This window comes from Pistacia vera, unplaced genomic scaffold (genome assembly GCF_008641045.1).
Source record: "Pistacia vera cultivar Batoury unplaced genomic scaffold, PisVer_v2 Contig555, whole genome shotgun sequence".
NCBI classification, from domain to species: Eukaryota; Viridiplantae; Streptophyta; class Magnoliopsida; order Sapindales; family Anacardiaceae; genus Pistacia; species Pistacia vera.
In genome coordinates this window covers 120747-139064 of record NW_022196396.1, presented here as the reverse complement: position 1 = coordinate 139064, position 18318 = coordinate 120747, and the positions used below count along the sequence as shown (strand labels likewise).

The following is an 18318-nucleotide window of genomic DNA, read 5'->3' as shown; positions in this document are numbered from 1 at the left end:
ACATACACACCAACTAACCAAACACATTTTCCTAAAGATTTCCAGTAACCTTCAAGGTAATCTATCTTTCCAGTAATCCAATATTCCCAGTAATCTAACATTCCCGGAACCAAACGCCCCCTAAGAGTAACACTACACTCACAAACACTTCTCACTAACTGTTTCTCACAAACGCCATGTGTCAGCTCACAATTTGTCAATTTACATGGGTCTTGCCTGTCCAATAATAGGTCCCGCCTGACCAAGCCAATCACAAACTCCCACATGGGGTTAGTGAGAGGGGTTTGTTAGTTTAGTATTATTGTTCACTTAAATGTTAGCATTGTAACAACTATAACTAATGGGATTGTGATAGGAACTCACTCCAATAACTTAACAATTAGATTGGGCTATGGGTCTTTTATGGGCTTGGGTAGAACTCTCCTTGGAAAACTGACTTGCCAAGGGAGGGTGCCTAAGCCCTTTATAACCCGCATGCCCCTTTTAATGTAGGATCCTAACACACCACCACACTTCTATAGCTGACATCCACGTCGGCCTCTTTACCCCTTAGGTGACTACACGTATCCACTTTCCCTCAGGCCTCCATGCCCTTTCTCGGGGTAGCAACCCGGGCCCAAGGTCAGCCTGCCACGGGTCAGCTACCATGTAGGCGACATCTTGTGGGCATAGGATCATACTCTGATACCAATTGATAGACACCAAGCTCAAACCAAACAGTTAATCAATTTCCAATATCTATCTATGCAACAAATTCAACAAACACACCAAATAATCTCTCACATTCCGAAAATAGATGATATTAGTATTGATTTCAAGTAGCTAATCCAATCAACATAACTTTGATTCAACAGAAAATTAGAAAGCAAAACAATGAAGGTGAAATGAAAACATGAAAGAAAACATAGCTTGCTTCGAGAGTAAGCTACCTCCCTGTTGATACAGAAATCTACACCGACCAGAAAATTTCGATTGACCTTGACGGAACCGAAATGGATGTGCATGTGATTTAATAAAAATCAGCAATGAACAAAAAAGAAAGAGTCACAAATAAAAAACACAAGACAATTTTTAAAGTGGTTCGACAAGTTAGAACTTGAGCCTACGTCCATTGTTATCTTATTGCTTTTGAGAGCTTACAAAGAATAGTATAATTCCTAGGAAGATTTTCTTAGAACAATTTCCCAGCCCCCAAAAGCAAGTTGTGATGGGTTTATATAGAACTCATTTACATGGTAGAGTTGAGGTAAGATTCAAATACGTAGAATTAGGAAGTTGCATGATCTTCGACTACCTTAGTTGAAATCTAAGTCAATCTTAATATCATTCTTCCAAATTGCGCCAATCTAAATATCTTCTCTCCTAATAAAGAATTATCCTCTCCGGATTTCATGCACAACAATAGCTCCCCAATTTTTGGAGTGCGTAATCGCGCTTAAAAAACTCATGTCTTTGATATGGATGGCTATTACACTATAGGCTATAGTCTCAAACTGAAGAGCTTGAATTATGTTTGGCGCGATCTAAGAGATCTTGAACATGTGATCTCAAGCAAATGACCGAGCTTATGAGCTCAATCAGAGAGCATAAAGAGCTCGATCTAAGAGTGCAAAGAGTTCAATTAGAAAGCACAGAAAGCTTGATCTGAGAGCATAACTCCATCAGAAAATATGGAGAGCTTGATCTGAGAGCATAACTCGATCAGAAAGCATGGAAAGCTTGATCGGAGAGCATTGCTCGATCAGAAAGCATGGAGAGCTTGATTTAAGAGCATAGCTCAATCAGAAAGCATGAAAAGTTTGATCTGTGAGCATAGCTCGATCAGAAAGCATGGAGAGCTTGATCTGATAGCATAGCTCGATCAGAAAGCTTGGAGAGCTTGATCTGAGAGCATAGCTCGATCAAAAAGCATGGGGAGTTTGATCTAAGAGCATTTCTCAATCAGAAAGCTTGGAGAGTTTGATCTGAGAGCATTGCTCAATCAGAAAGCATGGAGAGCTCGAACTGAGAGCATAGCCCAATCAGAAAGTATGGAGAGCTTGATCTGACAACATAGCTCAATCAAAAAACATGGAGAGCTTGACCTGAGAGCATTGCTCGATTATAAAGCTTGAAGAGTTTGATCTGAGAGCATTGCTCAATCAAAAAGCTTGGAGAGCTTGATCGGAGAGCATTGCTCGATCAGAAAACATGGAGAGTTTGATCTTAGAGCATAGCTCGATCAGAAAGTGTGGAGAGCTTGATCTGAAATCATAGCTCGATCAAAAAGTGTGGAGAGCTTGATCTGAGAGCATTGCTCAATCAAAAAGCATCGAGAGCTTGATTTGAGAGCATAGCTCGATCAGAAAGCATCGAGAGCTTGATCTGAGAGCATTGCTTGAATAGAAAGCATAAAAAGTTTGATCTGAGAGCATTGCTTGATCAGAAAGCATTGAAAGCTTGATTTGAGAGCATAGCTCGATTAGAAAGCGTGGAGAGCTTGATTTGAGAGCATAGCTCGATCAGAAAGCATGAAGAGTTTGATCTTAGAGCATTTTCGATCAAAAAGCTTGGAGAGCTTGATCTGAGAGTATTGCTCGATCAGAAAGCATGGAGAGCTTGATTTGAGAGCATTGCTCGATCAGAAAGCTTAGAGAGTTTGATCTAAGAGCATAGCTGGATCAGAAAGCATGAAGAGCTTGATCTTAGAGCATTCTCGATCAGAAAGCTTGGAGAGTTTGATCTGAGACTATTGCTCGATCAGAAAGCATGGAGAGTTTGATCTGAGAGCATAGCTTGATCAAAAAGCATGGAGAGCTTGATCTGAGAGCATTGCTCGATCAGAAAGCATGGAGAGCTTGATCTAAGAGCGTTACTCTATCAAAAAGCATGGAGAGCTTGATCTGAGAGCATTACTCGATTAGAAAGCATGGAGAGCTTGATGTGAGAGCATTGCTCAATTAGAAAACATAGAGAGCTTGATCTGAGAGTATTGCTCAATCAGAAAACATGGAGTGCTTGATCTAAGAGCATAGCTTGATCAGAAAGCATGGAGTGCTTGATCTGAGAGCATTGCTTGATCAGAAAGCTTGGAGAGCTTGATTTGAGAGCATTTCTCAATTAGAAAGCATGGAGAGCTTGAGAGCTTAAGAGCTAGAGAGCTAGCTTGATAGCTTGGGAGCTTGAGAGCTCGATAGCTTGGGAGCTAGGCTAGCTTGAGAGTTCAATAGCTTGGGAGCTTGGGAGCTTGGGAGTGAGAGAGCTAGCTTGAGAGCTAGAGAGCTAGGTTAAGAGCTCAATAGCTTTGGAGCTAGAGAGCTAGAGAGCTAGTGAGCTCTTTTTAATTTGAGAGATTTGAGCATGCAATCTAAGCGATCTGGCCACGCGATCTGAGAGCTCTAATTTAGAATATGCTTTAGTATTTCGATGATAACTTGAGCTGTAGACCTCGGATTTGGATGATTCTTGGATCGTCAGAAAGTTAACTCAAAGGGCTACAATTATTGTCCAGTTAGCCAAATTCAGACTTTATCCTACTCAAATTTTCACATTTGATAACGTGATTCTAGAAAAAGAAGCTGGGGTTTGCTGAAGAAGTTGAGAATTGCTGGAAAAACATGGAGAGCTGGTGTGAATCAGACTTTCCTTCTAGCACCAAAATGTTGATACAGAAATCTGCACCAACTAAAGAATTTCGATTGACTCTATCGGAATCGGAATAGATGTGCGCGTGATTTAATGAAAATCAGCAATGAACAAAAAAGAAAGAGTCACAAATAAGAACACAAGACAATTTTTAAAGTGGTTCAGCAAGTTAAAACTTGAGCCTACATCCACTGTCATCTTATTGTTTTTGAGAGCTTACAAAGAATAGTATAATTCCTAGGAAAATTTTCTTAGAACAATTTCCTAGCACCCGAAAACAAGTTGTGATGAGTTTATATAAAACTCATTTACATGATAGAGTTGAAGTAAGATTCAAATACGTAGGATTAGAAAGTTGCATAATCTTCGACTACTTTAATTGGAATCTAAATCAATCTTAATATCATTCTTCCAAATTGAGTCAATCTAAATATTTTCTCTCCTAATAAGGAATTATGCTCTCCGGATTCCACGCACAACACTCCCAAATTACACTTTCCCACTTTTTCAGAATATCCTCCTTTATTCTCTGAATCCCCTTTTATGCTATTCAGTCTCATACTCTATAACAGAATTCATATACTAACCACACTCATTCTGCCATCTGTCCACACTTAATTGGTTTGCACCCTTTTTGCTACCTTACAAATAATCCCCTGCTGTCCCCTCCCACGTTTCCTAACATAAATCACAACAGGTCTTTCATCAGACTGCAAATTGGGATCGCAATTTTTAGAAGTTGTATTGAACATTTTCCTTTTCAGCCCATCTCTTGCAGTGGACAGACCTGTTTCTCAGGAATATATATGTCAGCTATCCATATTTAGTAAAAAGTATTTGGCCTTCTTGAAATAGAGTATTTAAATAATTACTTGACTGCTTTTTGGCAGAGAATTTAAATGGAAAGTGAGTTTAATATAGCTTGACCTTCCAAATTGACTTGGTAGCGGGTTCCCTGCACTGTACACCCCAGGGTTATATAGTTGTACCTTCAAGATAAAATTTATTTCCATACTTTCTCCAGACCAAACAAGGCTTCCTTTCTGCCTGCTGGCTCTTGTTCCTGTTTGTGTTGGGACAAATGAAGAAAATTATTTCTATGATTTTGTTCGGAATGGTTGTATTTGTTTTGAATGGAGTACATGGTAACGCCAATTATAGCGAAAGTCTTTCTGAAATTGATGGGAGGTTGAAGCTTCTCAATAAGCCCGCAGTGAAAAGCACAAGGGTATGCCATATTCTACAATCTAGATAAAATTTTCATAAAAAAAACTTGATTTCTTTAACGCAATGAAATGTTTATGTAGAGTGAAGATGGAGATATAATCGACTGTGTTGACATCTATAAACAACCTGCTTTCGATCATCCAGCATTGAGGAACCACACACTTCAGGTTCTTTTCTGTTTACTCTGTTTTTTTGGGGACTTAATTGTGAACTCTGAGAGTATCCGATCTTTTTTATAGCTCGATCAGAAAGCATGAAAAGCTTGATCTGTGAGCATAGCTCGATCAGAAAGCATGGAGAGCTTGATCTGAGAGCATAACTCGATCAGAAAGCTTGGAGAGCTTGATTTGAGAGCATAGCTCGATCAAAAAGCATGGGGAGCTTGATCTAAGAGCATTTCTCAATTAGAAAGCTTGGAGAGTTTGATCTGAGAGCACTACTCAATCAGAAAGCATGGAGAGCTTGATCTGGGAGCATAGCCCAATCAGAAAGCATGGAGAGCTTGATCTGACAGCATAGCTCGGTAAAAAAACATGGAGAGCTTGACCTGAGAGCATTGCTTGATTATAAAGCTTGAAGAGTTTGATCTGAGAGCATTGCTCGATCAAAAAGCTTGGAGAGCTTGATCGGAGAGCATTGCTCGATCAGAAAACATGGAGAGCTTAATCTTAGAGCATAGCTCAATCAGAAAGTGTGGAGAGTTTGATCTGAAAGCATAGCTCGATCAAAAAGTGTGGAGAGCTTGATCTGAGAGCATTGCTCGATCAGAAAGTATCGAGAGCTTGATCTGAGAGCATAGCTCCATCAGAAAGCATCGAGAGCTTGATCTGAGAGCATTGCTTGAACTCAAAGCATTGAGAGTTTGATCTGAGAGCATTGCTTGATCAGAAAGCATTGAAAGTTTGATTTGAGAGCATAGCTCGATTAGAAAGCATGGAGAGCTTTATCTGAGAGTATAGCTGGATCAGAAAGCATAAAGAGCTTGATCTTAGAGCATTCTCGATCAGAAAGCTTGGAGAGCTTGATCTAAGAGCATTTCTCGATCAGAAAGCATGGAGAGCTTGATCTGAGAGTATTACTCGATCAGAAAGCATGTCGAGATTGATCTGAGAGCATTACTCTATCAAAAAGCATGGAGAGCTTGATCTGAGAGCATTACTCGATTAGAAAGCATGGGGAGCTTGATCTGAGAGCATTGCTCAATCAGAAAGCATAGAGAGCTTGATCTGGGAGCATTGCTCTATCAGAAAACATGGAGTGTTTGATCTAAGAGCATAGCTTGATCAGAAAGCATGGAGTGCTTGATCTAAGAGCATAGCTTGATCTGAGAGCATTGCTTGATTAGAAAGCTTGGAGAGCTTGATTTGAGAGCATTTCTCGATTAGAAAGCATGGAGAGCTTAAGAGCTTAAGAGCTAGAGAGCTAGCTTGAGAGCTTGATAGCTTGGGAGCTCGAGAGCTTGAGAGCTCGATAGCTTGGGAGCTAGAGAGCTAGCTTGAGAGTTCGATGGCGTGGGAGCTTGAAAGCTAGCTTGAGAGCTCGATAGCTTGGGAGCTAAAGAGCTAGGTTGAGAGCTCAATAGCTTTGGAGCTAGAGAGCTTGAGAGCTAGCGAGCTCTTTCTAATTTGAGAGATTTGAGCGTGTAATCTAAGCGATCTGGCCACGCGATCTGAGAGCTCTAATTTAGAACAGGCTTTAGTATTTTGACATTAACTTGAGCTGTAGATCTCAGATTTGGATGATTCTTGGACCATCAGAAAGCTAACTCAAAGGACTACAATTTTTGTGTACTATGCCAGATTTAGACTTTATCCTACTCATATTTTCACATTTGATAACGTGATTCTAGAAAAAAAATCTGGGATTTGCTGAAGAAGTTAAGAATTGTTGGAAAAACATGAAGAGCTGGTGTGAATCAAACTCTCCTTCTAGCACCAAAATGTTGATACAGAAATATGCACCAACTAAAGAATTTCGATTGACTCTATCGGAATCGAAATGGATGTGCGCGTGATTTAATGAAAATCAGCAATGAATAAAAAAGAAAGAGTCACAAATAAGAACACAAGACAATTTTTAAAGTGGTTCGGCAAGTTAGAACTTGAGCCTACATCCACTGTCATCTTATTGCTTTTGAGAGCTTACAAAGAATAGTATAATTCCTAGGAAGATTTTCTTAGAACAATTTCCTAGCGCCCGAAAACAAGTTGTGATGGGTTTATATAAAACTCATTTACATGATAGAGTTGAAGTAAGATTCAAATACGTAGGATTAGAAAGTTGCATAATCTTCGACTACCTTAGTTGGAATCTAAGTCAATCTTAATATCATTCTTCCAAATTGAGTCAATCTAAATATTTTCTTTCCTAATAAGGAATTATACTGTCTGGATTCCACGCACAGCACTCCCAAATTACACTTTTCCACTTTTTCAGAATATCCTCCTTTATTCTCTTAATCCCCTTTTATGCTATTCAGTCTCATACTCTATAACAGAATTCATATACTAACCACACTCATTCTGCCATCTGTCCACACTTAATTGCTTTGCACCCTTTTTGCTACCTTACAAATAATCCCCTGCTGTCCCCTCCCACGTTTCCTAACATAAACCACAGCAGGTCTTTCATCAGACTGCAAATTGGGATCGCAATTTTTAGAAGTTGTATTGAACATTTTCCTTTTCAGCCCATCTCTTGCAGTGGACAGACCTGTTTCTCAGGAATATATATGTTAGCTATCCATATTTAGTAAAAAGTATTTGGCCTTCTTGAAATAGAGTATATAAATAATTACTTGACTGCTTTTTGGCAGAGAATTTAAATGGAAAGTGAGTTTAATATAGCTTGACCTCCCAAATTGACTTGGTAGCGGGTTCCCTGCACTGTACACCCCAGGGTTATACAGTTGTACCTTGAAGATAAAATTTATTTCCATACTTTCTCCAGACCAAACAGGGCTTCCTTTCTGCCTGCTGGCTCTTGTTCCTGTTTGTGTTGGGACAAATGAAGAAAATTATTTCTATGATTTTGTTGGGAATGGTTGTGTTTGTTTTGAATGGAGTACATGGTAACGCCAATTATAGCGAAAGTCTTTCTGAAATTGATGGGAGGTTGAAGCTTCTCAATAAGCCCGCAGTGAAGAGCATAAGGGTATGCCATATTCTACAATCTAGATAAAATTTTCATAAAAAACTTGATTTCTTTAACGCAATGAAATGTTTATGTAGAGTGAAGATGGAGATATAATCGACTGTGTTAACATCTATAAACAACCTGCTTTCGATCATCCAGCATTGAGGAACCACACACTTCAGGTTCTTTTCTGTTTACTCTCTTTTTTTTGGGACTTAATTGTGAAGCACTAATATATCATACGATCTCAGTAAGGCTTCACTTTGGCAATTTTTTATTTTCTCATCTTAGTTCATGTAATATGCAGTTGAGACCGAGCATTAATCTACCAACCCAGAAGGTGGATAAAAGGAACGAATCTGGTCGGCCAGTGGTAATTCAAACTTGGCAAAAGAATGGAACTTGTCCAAAGGGAACTGTTCCCATTCGTAGAATCCGAAAGCAAGATTTATTAAGAGCAGCTTCTCTTGAGAATTTTGGAAGAAAAAGTCCGGAAATTTCTTATGCAGCAAAAGGAACAGAAGCTAATAATAGCAAATTTATAAACATAAACAATACCAAAATCGACATTGGTGGTCTATCTACGGTTGACCGTTCAGTAAGCATCCTTTTGAGCAGCTGTAGCTTTTCCATGTCCTTAACATAACTTTGCCAGAAAGTATCACTTCTCCTAATTTATTTGATTGCATTTCCTGAACTAGGCTGCAGTTCTAGTTACAGTTGGATACAACTATTTAGGAGCTCAAGGAGATATAAACGTTTGGAATCCAAATGTTGATTTGGAAGATGATTATACTGCTGCTCAAATATGGCTTAAAGGTGGCCCTGGCGACAGTTTTGAAAGCGTGGAGTCGGGATGGATGGTTAGTACATTATCAGAATCGTACTTGAGAAATCTGAACTTTACGTTTTTCCTAATTCATCACACTGTTTCAGGTAAATCCCAAGCTATATGGTGATAAACGCACACGATTTTTTGCATACTGGACTGTAAGTTTCGTTGCTGCTTTGAATGAAATTTAAGAAATGTAACTTATCTTGCTTATTTACTTGTTTTCATCTATCTTTAGGCAGACAGTTACAAGACAACCGGTTGTTTCGACCTCACTTGCACTGGGTTTGTGCAAACAGACCCCCAAATAGCCCTTGGTGGAAGCCTTGATGCCATATCCAGTATTGACGGTCAGCAGTATCAAATGACTATTAGCATAAACCTGGTAATATATATATATTTTTTTTGTTTGTTTTTTATTTTTTTGTATCAGTATATATAAACTTGGTGTTTGTTCATTACAGGATCCGAATTCAGGTAACTGGTGGTTACAGTATAACAATCAAGTTGTTGGGTATTGGCCAGCAATTCTGTTCAGTGTCCTAAAGCATAGTGCGATATTAGTGGAATGGGGAGGACAAGTGTTTAGCCCGAAGGTGAAGAAAACTCCGCACACAAGAACAGCTATGGGAAGTGGAGAAATGGCAGATACTCTAATGGGTAGTGCATGCTATATCAAGAACATAAGAATTATAGATAATTCTCTTCAATTGAAGTACCCTGAATGGGTATCCACTTGGGGTGATGAAAAGGACTGCTATAGTGTAGTAAATGACGAAAAAGACTATAAAGATGGACCTGTGTTTTTCTTTGGCGGGCGGCCTGGAAAAAGTGTTTACTGTCCATAAACAGTGAATCAGAATATAATCGGTTAGAATAATAGTGATTGTCACAGCTCTTCAGCTCTACAATAAATAAATCAAATTGATGCCTCATTCAAATAATTCTCCGCTTTACCTCTCTACTTGTAGAACACTTTAACTGCAAGGTGTTGGTAAAATTTGAAACTTTTCTTTTTCTTCTGAAAGGTCCTCTGTACATGCTCTCAAGCCTGAAACTGGGAATCAAAATATAATTTAACCTATAATTACTCGCTAAAGACCCCCCTTAACAAGAACTGGGACAGCCGAAACTGTTAATTGACTACTGGTTTAAAACAAAATGTCCATGCTCAAAGCATGTAAACTGTTATTGGCTGGCTTCAAGTATATCAAGAAGGTAACAAGAGCCATAAATGAGTTACACATATAAGATACCAAACATGAAGGTGAAGGTGCTGGAAAATTGTACATTCAGGGTTTCGAGGTCTGATTCACAATTGCTGGGCAACTTATATTTAGAATTAGTTTTCCCACTAATGAAGTGTTTCAAGAGTTAGCCGCATAGCATATCACCAAGAAGAAATAAATAAATAAAAGTCTGTTTCATACTTTTAAAAATTAGAAAATATTTTCAAATTTATACAAAATGAGTTTTCAAATATGAATAGATGAAAAATATAATTCAAAATTTAAAATTACACCCTAGTTTAAAAACCATTTAAGAATGAAAAAATACTCATATTCACAGAAATGACCATTTGTAAAAACAGACACTTCACATATTCACAGAAATTACCGATCATCATACAAGAGATTCTGTTTAAATATTTTTTTACATACTGCTGTCCCAACCCAAAGCCACCATTTTCAAAAAGTTGTTCTATTTTCATAGCCAATTTCATATGGTATGTATAGAAGACCAACAAAACCCAATTTCAGAATGATGAAAGTAGCAGCACAACCATCCCAACCCAACGCCACCATTTGGCATTATATAAAGAAAAAACACAAAAGAACTAAATACAACAAAAAACCTCACTAGATGATATCTAGTGTTCTTTACCACAGCTGCAATAATACATAGTCTACAACATGAGAGGGGAAGACAGTTGCAAATTAACTAGTTATCACGTTTCTAAGTGTAAAATACCATCCTCCTCCCCCCTCTACAGATCTCCCTCTACTTGGTATCAATTTTAAACAAATATTCATATTACAGACTTGTAATCCTAGTGATTTATCTACATGTGAATAAACTATATCACAATTTTAAAAAGAAAATTACAAAATATCATGCCCAAAAAAGTAGAGGGAAATTACCAGGAAACATTCCAAAGCAGATGGTCTCAGATAATTAACCAGTAAAGAGTTTGTTCAACACAAGCAAACTAAATTGAGTCATACTGTTTCCTCTCTTGTTGTATGGACTGAAAAATTCGAGCTGCAGACTCAGTAGCTGATCTAGGATTGTGAGGCACAACTTTGATCACCTTGGTTGGCTGGTCTGTATCATGAGGCTGAGGGACTCGCTCTTGGTCGACTGGAGCCTTCTTGAACAGTGGAAGTGAATCTCTTCCTTCGACAGCTGGACCTCTCCCTTCACCTTGCGTTCTCTCACCTGGACTACTAGCTGTACTTCCTTGTAGCTCTGTGTCTTTAGACGCCCGAAACTTCATTACTTGTGGAATAGCTCCACTCTTCTGGGCCGGAACATTGCATGAGCTTTCACGCTGCATGTTAAAGTTAGCTCCCCCTCCAGATAACTGACCATTTTGACCATGTGGACCGTGTCCAGCAAACTGGTTGTCTTGTTCAGTAGCTAAACCTGAGATAGATGGGTTCATTATTGGCATGCCATAAGGAGGGAAGTAATTATGACCAACTGGATGAGCACCCGGTATCACCCCAATTTCTTGATGATGATGAGGAGATGGCATTCCAATGGCTGGATTCATAAAGTTACCAGTTTCGGGAGTTGGCCCAAAAGGCCCGCATCTTGTCCCACAACCTGCTCCCATAAATCCATGACCAGGATATGGTTTGTATATAAGCCCTTCGGAAGGGGACATGATTGGAACTAACCACTGATGCCCGGGTGATTGATGAAAACACCACGGGCCTATTCTGGAATCACCAGCCATGGCTGCTGATGGTGGGTTTGCAAGGTAAGGCCCGTAATTTGAAGGCTGACTACCCTTTTTCAGAGAAGAAAGAAATGTCTTCCCAACTGCATTTTCCGCAGAACATTCCATCTTATGGAGAGGCTTCTCAGAATCATCTTTACACTTAATGATATGTGGTAGTGGTTTTACAACATACTCCGGCAGAAGTTTCTTTGCTGGAGAAGCAATTAAAGAAGATTTGCCAAGATAGGGACTGTCCTCAAGCAATAGGTGTGGTGATCCAGCAATCAGTTGTTGGACCTGTTTAAATTCAGAACTTAAGTTAATTCCGATCCAAAAACAAAATTGGTGGACAAAGTATTCTGTATCCCTCACAGGGACCAGCAAAAGCTACTGAACAGAGTAGGATAACGTCACCTTAATCAGTCTATGCAACTCAAATACTTGAACCGCAAACACTCTTTGTTGACTGTACAGAGTAACAGGAATTTAATCAAAAACAAAATTGCACAGAAATCAAAGAAAGAATCTTAATAAACGTTACCCAGGAAGAGGAGAAATAATAAGACAAAGCAGAAATTAATGTGCAGACATGACACCAGAAAGCATCATTTTGAAAAGTTTAGTATGCACACCAAACTGCCAGCACAGATGCCAGGGCAAAGTGGGTAACTTAATTGGCCTGAAGGTTTGAATTTCCCTACTGTATAAAGCTCTTTACACCCTCACCCTCACCCACAACCATACTGTGGATATATACAATCAGTAATACAACTGCCCTCACCATCTCCTTGAGTAAGCCTTAATCCTCTCCATAGTTCTATGTAGTCACCACAATCTCTGTCAATCCTTTTACACTTACACAATATGATTCTACCAACCGTAACGAGAAAATTTCCAGGGCATAGCACACCAAGTACACATTGAAGAAACACAAACAACTAAACACTACCACCCCCACAACTTCCGCAAGTTTCCAATATGAATGCTTGCAAAAACTTTCAAACAATATCAACAGTTCAAAAATATCAAATGGAAAGATAACAACGAGCAGCTTCTATCACAAACAATAACTTCTGTTTCAAAACTTGTAAATATTCCCCTCATGATAAATGCATGGAATTTTATTAGAAACTGAAAAATTGGACAATCAACTGTAAATAAAACTAGACTACCTTGAGATAGAATGGAACATAAAGTTACATACAAGATAAAGATTTATAGTTTACACTATGTACATCACATTTCCTTAATTGCATAGATGAAACACAATTTCCTATCAGAAATAACAGCATTGTATGATATATACAAAATGTACATGACTGGTAAATATCAGAAGCTAAACAGCAGCAAAGATTATGAATCACTCTCTCACCAGAATTGTCTAACATAAAAAATCAAGACACTACATGAGAACAACATTCTTTTTGCCACCATATCCACCAAAAATGTTCTCACTGTCAAATATCCTCCCATTTTTCACTTCAGAGAACCACCCAACATTACAAGGGATCATCCTCCTCCTGCTTCAGGCCCTCAAGTGCTGTGAATAGATAAACTCTCAGGATTGCAGGGAAAATCAACACCACACCGAGACAGGAAAATGCCCCATAGACAGATGCAAGACAAAACAGTAAATTGAATTGATCCGCTGTCTCGGGGGTCACCTTGCATACCTCGATTAGAATTGTCCATTTCCCTGCTGTAAGACGATCCACCACTAAAATGTTATCTAGGGCCTTTTAAGAGGAACTCCAGGACTCCATACTACAAATTCTCTGTCGCTCAATTCAACTCAGTAACAATAAACATTCTTTCTAAACTCCTTGTGTTGGTATTCTATTTTGCATTCAAAATAATTAGTAGCTTTACTTTGAGAAGAAACATTAATAATAGGAAATAGATAACTGTAGCAACCTACTAGAATATATTTTGTATATACATTTTGTATATACAAGTCTAATGATGTAGTCACCTGCTGAAATAATTTCTTAGATTATAGTACAATAATTGCTTCTCCCTTCTAGAGAAAAAAAATTCACATATATCAAAGTTCATCAAATTAGACAAACAAAGCAGACAATCAAAGTTTCTTCTTTAATATTTCTTAAAATGATGAGTCAAAATCACCAATAAGCACAGCAAATCATTTACAATATCAAACAGGAGAACTTCATTTTTCTTCACAACAAAATAACCAAGAGTTTAACAAGAAAGCTAAAACTTCTACAATAGCAGCAATACTATGAGAATGACATAGTTGGGTTGTCAAATTTGTAATCTGTAGACAAAAGGACGATTCCATTTATGTCCTCATCGAAATTTACTACTGTACCCAATTAGGTTTATATGGAATGCCTGTATCCTTCCATTAAAAGAACTCTATAATAAATATCACATTGTGAAATAAAATACTGAACTGCGAGAACAAAACCCTTTAGAATGCCATTATTTATACAACATTTTTAATATAGTATGTCCATAATATGTGTTGCAACCCCAAATCTAAGGGCATCAAGATGAAACATGTTTGAGAAGCTAATAGTGAGCACAAAGACTTACTTGGTGATTGCTTTTCTAGCTTTCCAGAAATGTTTTTGACCTATTATTCCTACAACATCATCGGGAGTGATATCCAAGCCTGATATACAATCCACCATGGAGGTCTCCGAGACATCATCGCTTTTGTCTCCATTTCTGAACTTTAGTGACCCACAAGTATTGGTTCCATGATAATCATTATCAATAACAGGCTCGCTGGGACTGCTATGCTCTTCCCTTGTACAGGCACCACTTCTTGTCTTGGGAACAATTTCCTTCTCAATATCCCTCCCAGACTCATCACCATCACAATGTCCACGGTCATTTTGTTGCAACCCAGCTCCAGATTCATGTTGTAACGAAACATAACTGTCATTTAACCCGCTAAAATAAGATCCAGGGAGATCTACAAACTCTTGAATTGGTAATGCACTAGCTTCCTTTGCAAGTCCATCAACTCTATCTCTGGCTGATAAATTTGCAGAAGATTTTACTGACTGGTCTCTATTTGAGATGCAAATTTTGGGGTTTTCTTCACCTTGGTGTCTAGTCTCATGTCTTGAATTGGGATCCTTATCACAAATATTTTGCAAATTCGTTGAATGATCTGGATAAGTTTGGGTTAAGGGAGAGATTTTTCCCCTATGAATGCCATTTTGGGTTTTACTATGGCATTGATCTATCTCGCAGTGAACATATACAGGAACTGTAAAATCATCATCATTGCCTACCTTCTTTCTTTCCTCAAGCTGTGGTAAATGACTGTTCAAAGTTGCTCCAGCAGGTTGACGTCCATGAAACTTCTCAACCTGATGGGAGGCTGTTGGAGGTTGCACAGGACGAGGGAAAAGAAAATTTCTTTCGCGACCACTCCCCTGCAAAGTTGAGTTGATCATCAAAATCAGCCCATTATCCTTTAAAGAACTACACAGAAACTGGTCCCTCACACATAGAAGGCCAGCCAGAAGCTCACAGCCCTTAACATAAAATACAAGGTCAGAAGACCATCCTCCAATAAACACTTAAATTAATATTAGAAAACAAAATCTCTCTCGAACCAAAACTCAATCAAGTCAACACAACAGTATATAGTTGCCTACTTAATCAACAATAGCAAGAAGCATATGATGATGTTTGTGCCAGAATAATAGCAAATCCTTGGTGAACCCACAGCCTTACTCTAAAAAATAAAGCATCAGAACACTTCAAACCAAAAAGAATAAATGAAACATAAAGATTGAAAAAGTTACCTGGCTTGAGGAAACTGGAGGAACCAAGTTGCTATTGTCAGAAGACGGAGGAAAAGCAGCATGATTGAACCTCTGAGTAGGAATACTGAGCTGCTCATAAAGGGCCATCTTGTTCCTGGGCGGTGCTCTAGGTCCTCCTTTCTCAGCATCATTAACATGAAGTCTAGGGAACATTGGACCCATGATCTTATCATCATCTTTCCCTCTCTTCATTTCCTTCTCTCAAATTGACTAACCCCAACTAGAACAACAACTTGATTTCAAAATAAATTCACCAACAAATCCCATTAACCAGATGAACTAAAAAAAAATTGATCAAATGAGGTGAAATTGATGGGTGAATCGAACAGATTCGAATAGGAAAAAGAAGGGGTTGGAATTTAAGGTGGGTTAGGGATTCCTACGAGGATCATCGCCTTTTTAGAAAAGGGAAAGTGAAAAGTGCGGAGCTAGTGGGACCTTTTTAAGAAAATTTAACTCCCCGACATGTCAAGTTCCCATTTAACAAAATCGCCGTGAAAATCTCTTTGATTTTTTTGAATTAAAAAATATGATATGACACACTTAAGTGTAATTAAAGCAGCAAAAAAAAATTTGGGTAAAAAAATTTAAATATTTGCGGGTTAGAGAATAATAAAGCAAAGTTGATTTAAAATTTGAAACGCAAAACACATTTTTCTCACCTTCTTTCTCAAAACAGGATTCAAACACCTTCCTCTCTCTCATTTTTTCTTCCAATTTTCTACAATTTCTCAATTTTTTTGCTCTTTACATTTTTGTCATTCCTTGCCATTCCCGATTAAGTTATAATGGCTGAGATCCTCAAAGAAATAAAAAAAAACCCATCCACTCTCCAAATTGTAGGCACCACTGGGTCTACCAAAAATGAACAAGAAGAAGTTACGGTGGAGTAACTTCCGATGACTGAAGTTGCTCCACCAGGAGAGGAGACGACGCCGACAACAGACATTCTACTGGCGGAGCAAGGGAGGACAGGAGTTGAAATTGAAACTAAAGAGGAGGACGCCGACGCAAATTCCAAGCGTCGGACATGATTGTTTAGGTGATCTAAAATCGCTTAAACTACCAAGAGTAAAAGCGAATAATCGCTTAAACATTACCTAAATCGCTTAAGCGATCGTGCATCTGAGCAGAAATTGATTATGTCTTGGATATGATCGCTTAAGCGACCAAGGTTAAAAGCAAATGATCGCTTAAGCGATATAATAAATCGTTTAAGCAATCGTGCGTCTGGGCACTTATTGATTGTCTTGTTTGTGATCGCTTAAGCAATAAGCGACCAACAGTAAAAGTGATACCTAGATCTCTTAAGCGATTGTGCATCTAGGCAGAAGCAATTTCTGCCTAGATGCACAATCGCTTAAGCGATCTTGCGTCTGGGCAGTTATTTATTATCTTGTTCATGATCGCTTAAGCGACCAACAGTAAAAGCGAAGAATCGCTTAAGCGATACCTAGATCACTTAAGTGATCGTGCATCTGGACAGAAGTTGATTCTGCCTCGGACATGATCGCTTAAGCGATTATAAATCGCTTAAAGCGACCAACGTTAAAAGCAGGGGATCGCTTAAGCGATATAATAAATCACTTAAGCGATCGTGCGTCTGGGCACTTATTTATTGTCTTGTTCGTGATCACTACAATCGCTTAAGCAATCAACAGTAAAAGCGAAGAATCGCTTAAGCGATACACTTAATCGCTTAAGAGATTGTGCATCTAGGCAGAAGTTTATTCTGCCTCGAACATGATCGCTTAAGCGACCAAGGTTAAAAGCAAATGATCGCTTAAGCGATAGTGCGTCTGTGCACTTATCGATTCTGTCTTAAGCGATCGTCGTAGATCACTTAAGCGACCAAGTGTAAAAGCTTAGAATCGCTTAAGCGGTAACATAAATACAACCAGATCTCTTAAGCGACTAAGTCTAAATACACATGATCGCTTAAGCGATAAATGAAATCTCTTAAGTGATCTAGTGTATTCGGATTATTTTTATTGTATTTCACTAGATCGTTTAAGCGATTAACGCTATCTTAGACATATAAGGTATACGATTCGTTCAGTGGACCATGACCATTATTATATTTTAATTAAATTAGTTCTTTTATGGCTATATTAAACATATATGGTATAGAATGTTTACGTCTATATTAAATATATCAGGTGTGCGATTCGTTCAGTGGACCATGACCGTTATTATATTTTAATTAAATTGGTTCTTTTATGGCTATATTAAACATATATGGTATAGAATGTTTACGTCTATATTAAACATATCAGGTGTACGATTCGTTCAGTGGACCATGACCGTTATTATATTTTAATTAAATTAGTTCTTTTACAGCTATATTAAATATATATGGTGTAGAATGTTTACGTCTATATTAAACATATCAGGTGTATGATTCGTTCAGTGGACCATGACCATGACCGTTATTATATTTTAATTAAATTAGTTCTTTTACGTCTATATTAAACATATGTCCATAAACATAAAAAATAAATATTGAAGTAAATTACCCTTAATCGCTTAAGCGATCTCGTCTATTTAGCCTTGGTCTACAGAGTGCAGAGCAGATGATTGTAGAGTTCAAATTTATATCAATATCATATTTTTTTTATATTACTTTTTTGCCAGGAACTAACAAAAATAATAGAATAACAATAGATCTTTCAGTTTTATGTACGGTGCTGATCGATAAAGACCAAAGTGTTCTTTTCACATTAAATTGAAATGAAAAAAATAAT

General features: G+C 38.1%; 2 protein-coding genes across 6 annotated transcripts; one reads left to right on the top strand and one right to left on the bottom strand.

The window, feature by feature from the left end:
- Positions 1 to 7847: 7847 nt before the first annotated feature.
- On the top strand, positions 7848 to 9743 carry LOC116108147. The gene is made up of 7 exons (XM_031394424.1): positions 7848 to 8004; positions 8082 to 8168; positions 8294 to 8584; positions 8688 to 8849; positions 8923 to 8976; positions 9057 to 9203; positions 9283 to 9743. Exons 1-7 carry the CDS (start codon positions 7858 to 7860, stop codon positions 9664 to 9666), a joined length of 1272 nt encoding a protein of 423 aa, XP_031250284.1. The 5' UTR covers positions 7848 to 7857; the 3' UTR covers positions 9667 to 9743.
- Positions 9185 to 15879, bottom strand: LOC116108146 (protein HEADING DATE 3B-like). Of its 5 annotated transcripts, none has more exons than XR_004124602.1 (6): positions 15554 to 15879; positions 14325 to 15178; positions 12180 to 12231; positions 10960 to 12062; positions 9776 to 9875; positions 9185 to 9200 (listed from the first exon to the last, which is right to left on the bottom strand). XR_004124602.1 is itself a non-coding variant. In XM_031394423.1 (5 exons), exons 1-5 carry the CDS (start codon positions 15764 to 15766, stop codon positions 11028 to 11030), a joined length of 1995 nt encoding a protein of 664 aa, XP_031250283.1. In that variant the 5' UTR covers positions 15767 to 15879; the 3' UTR covers positions 10657 to 11027. The 5 variants fall into 5 exon arrangements, 2 of the variants coding, with proteins under 2 accessions (XP_031250283.1, XP_031250282.1); XR_004124601.1 differs by lacking the exon at positions 9185 to 9200 and adding an exon at positions 9573 to 9656; XR_004124600.1 differs by lacking the exon at positions 9185 to 9200 and having other exon boundaries at positions 9642 to 9875.
- Between the last annotated feature and the right edge of the window lie 2439 nt (positions 15880 to 18318).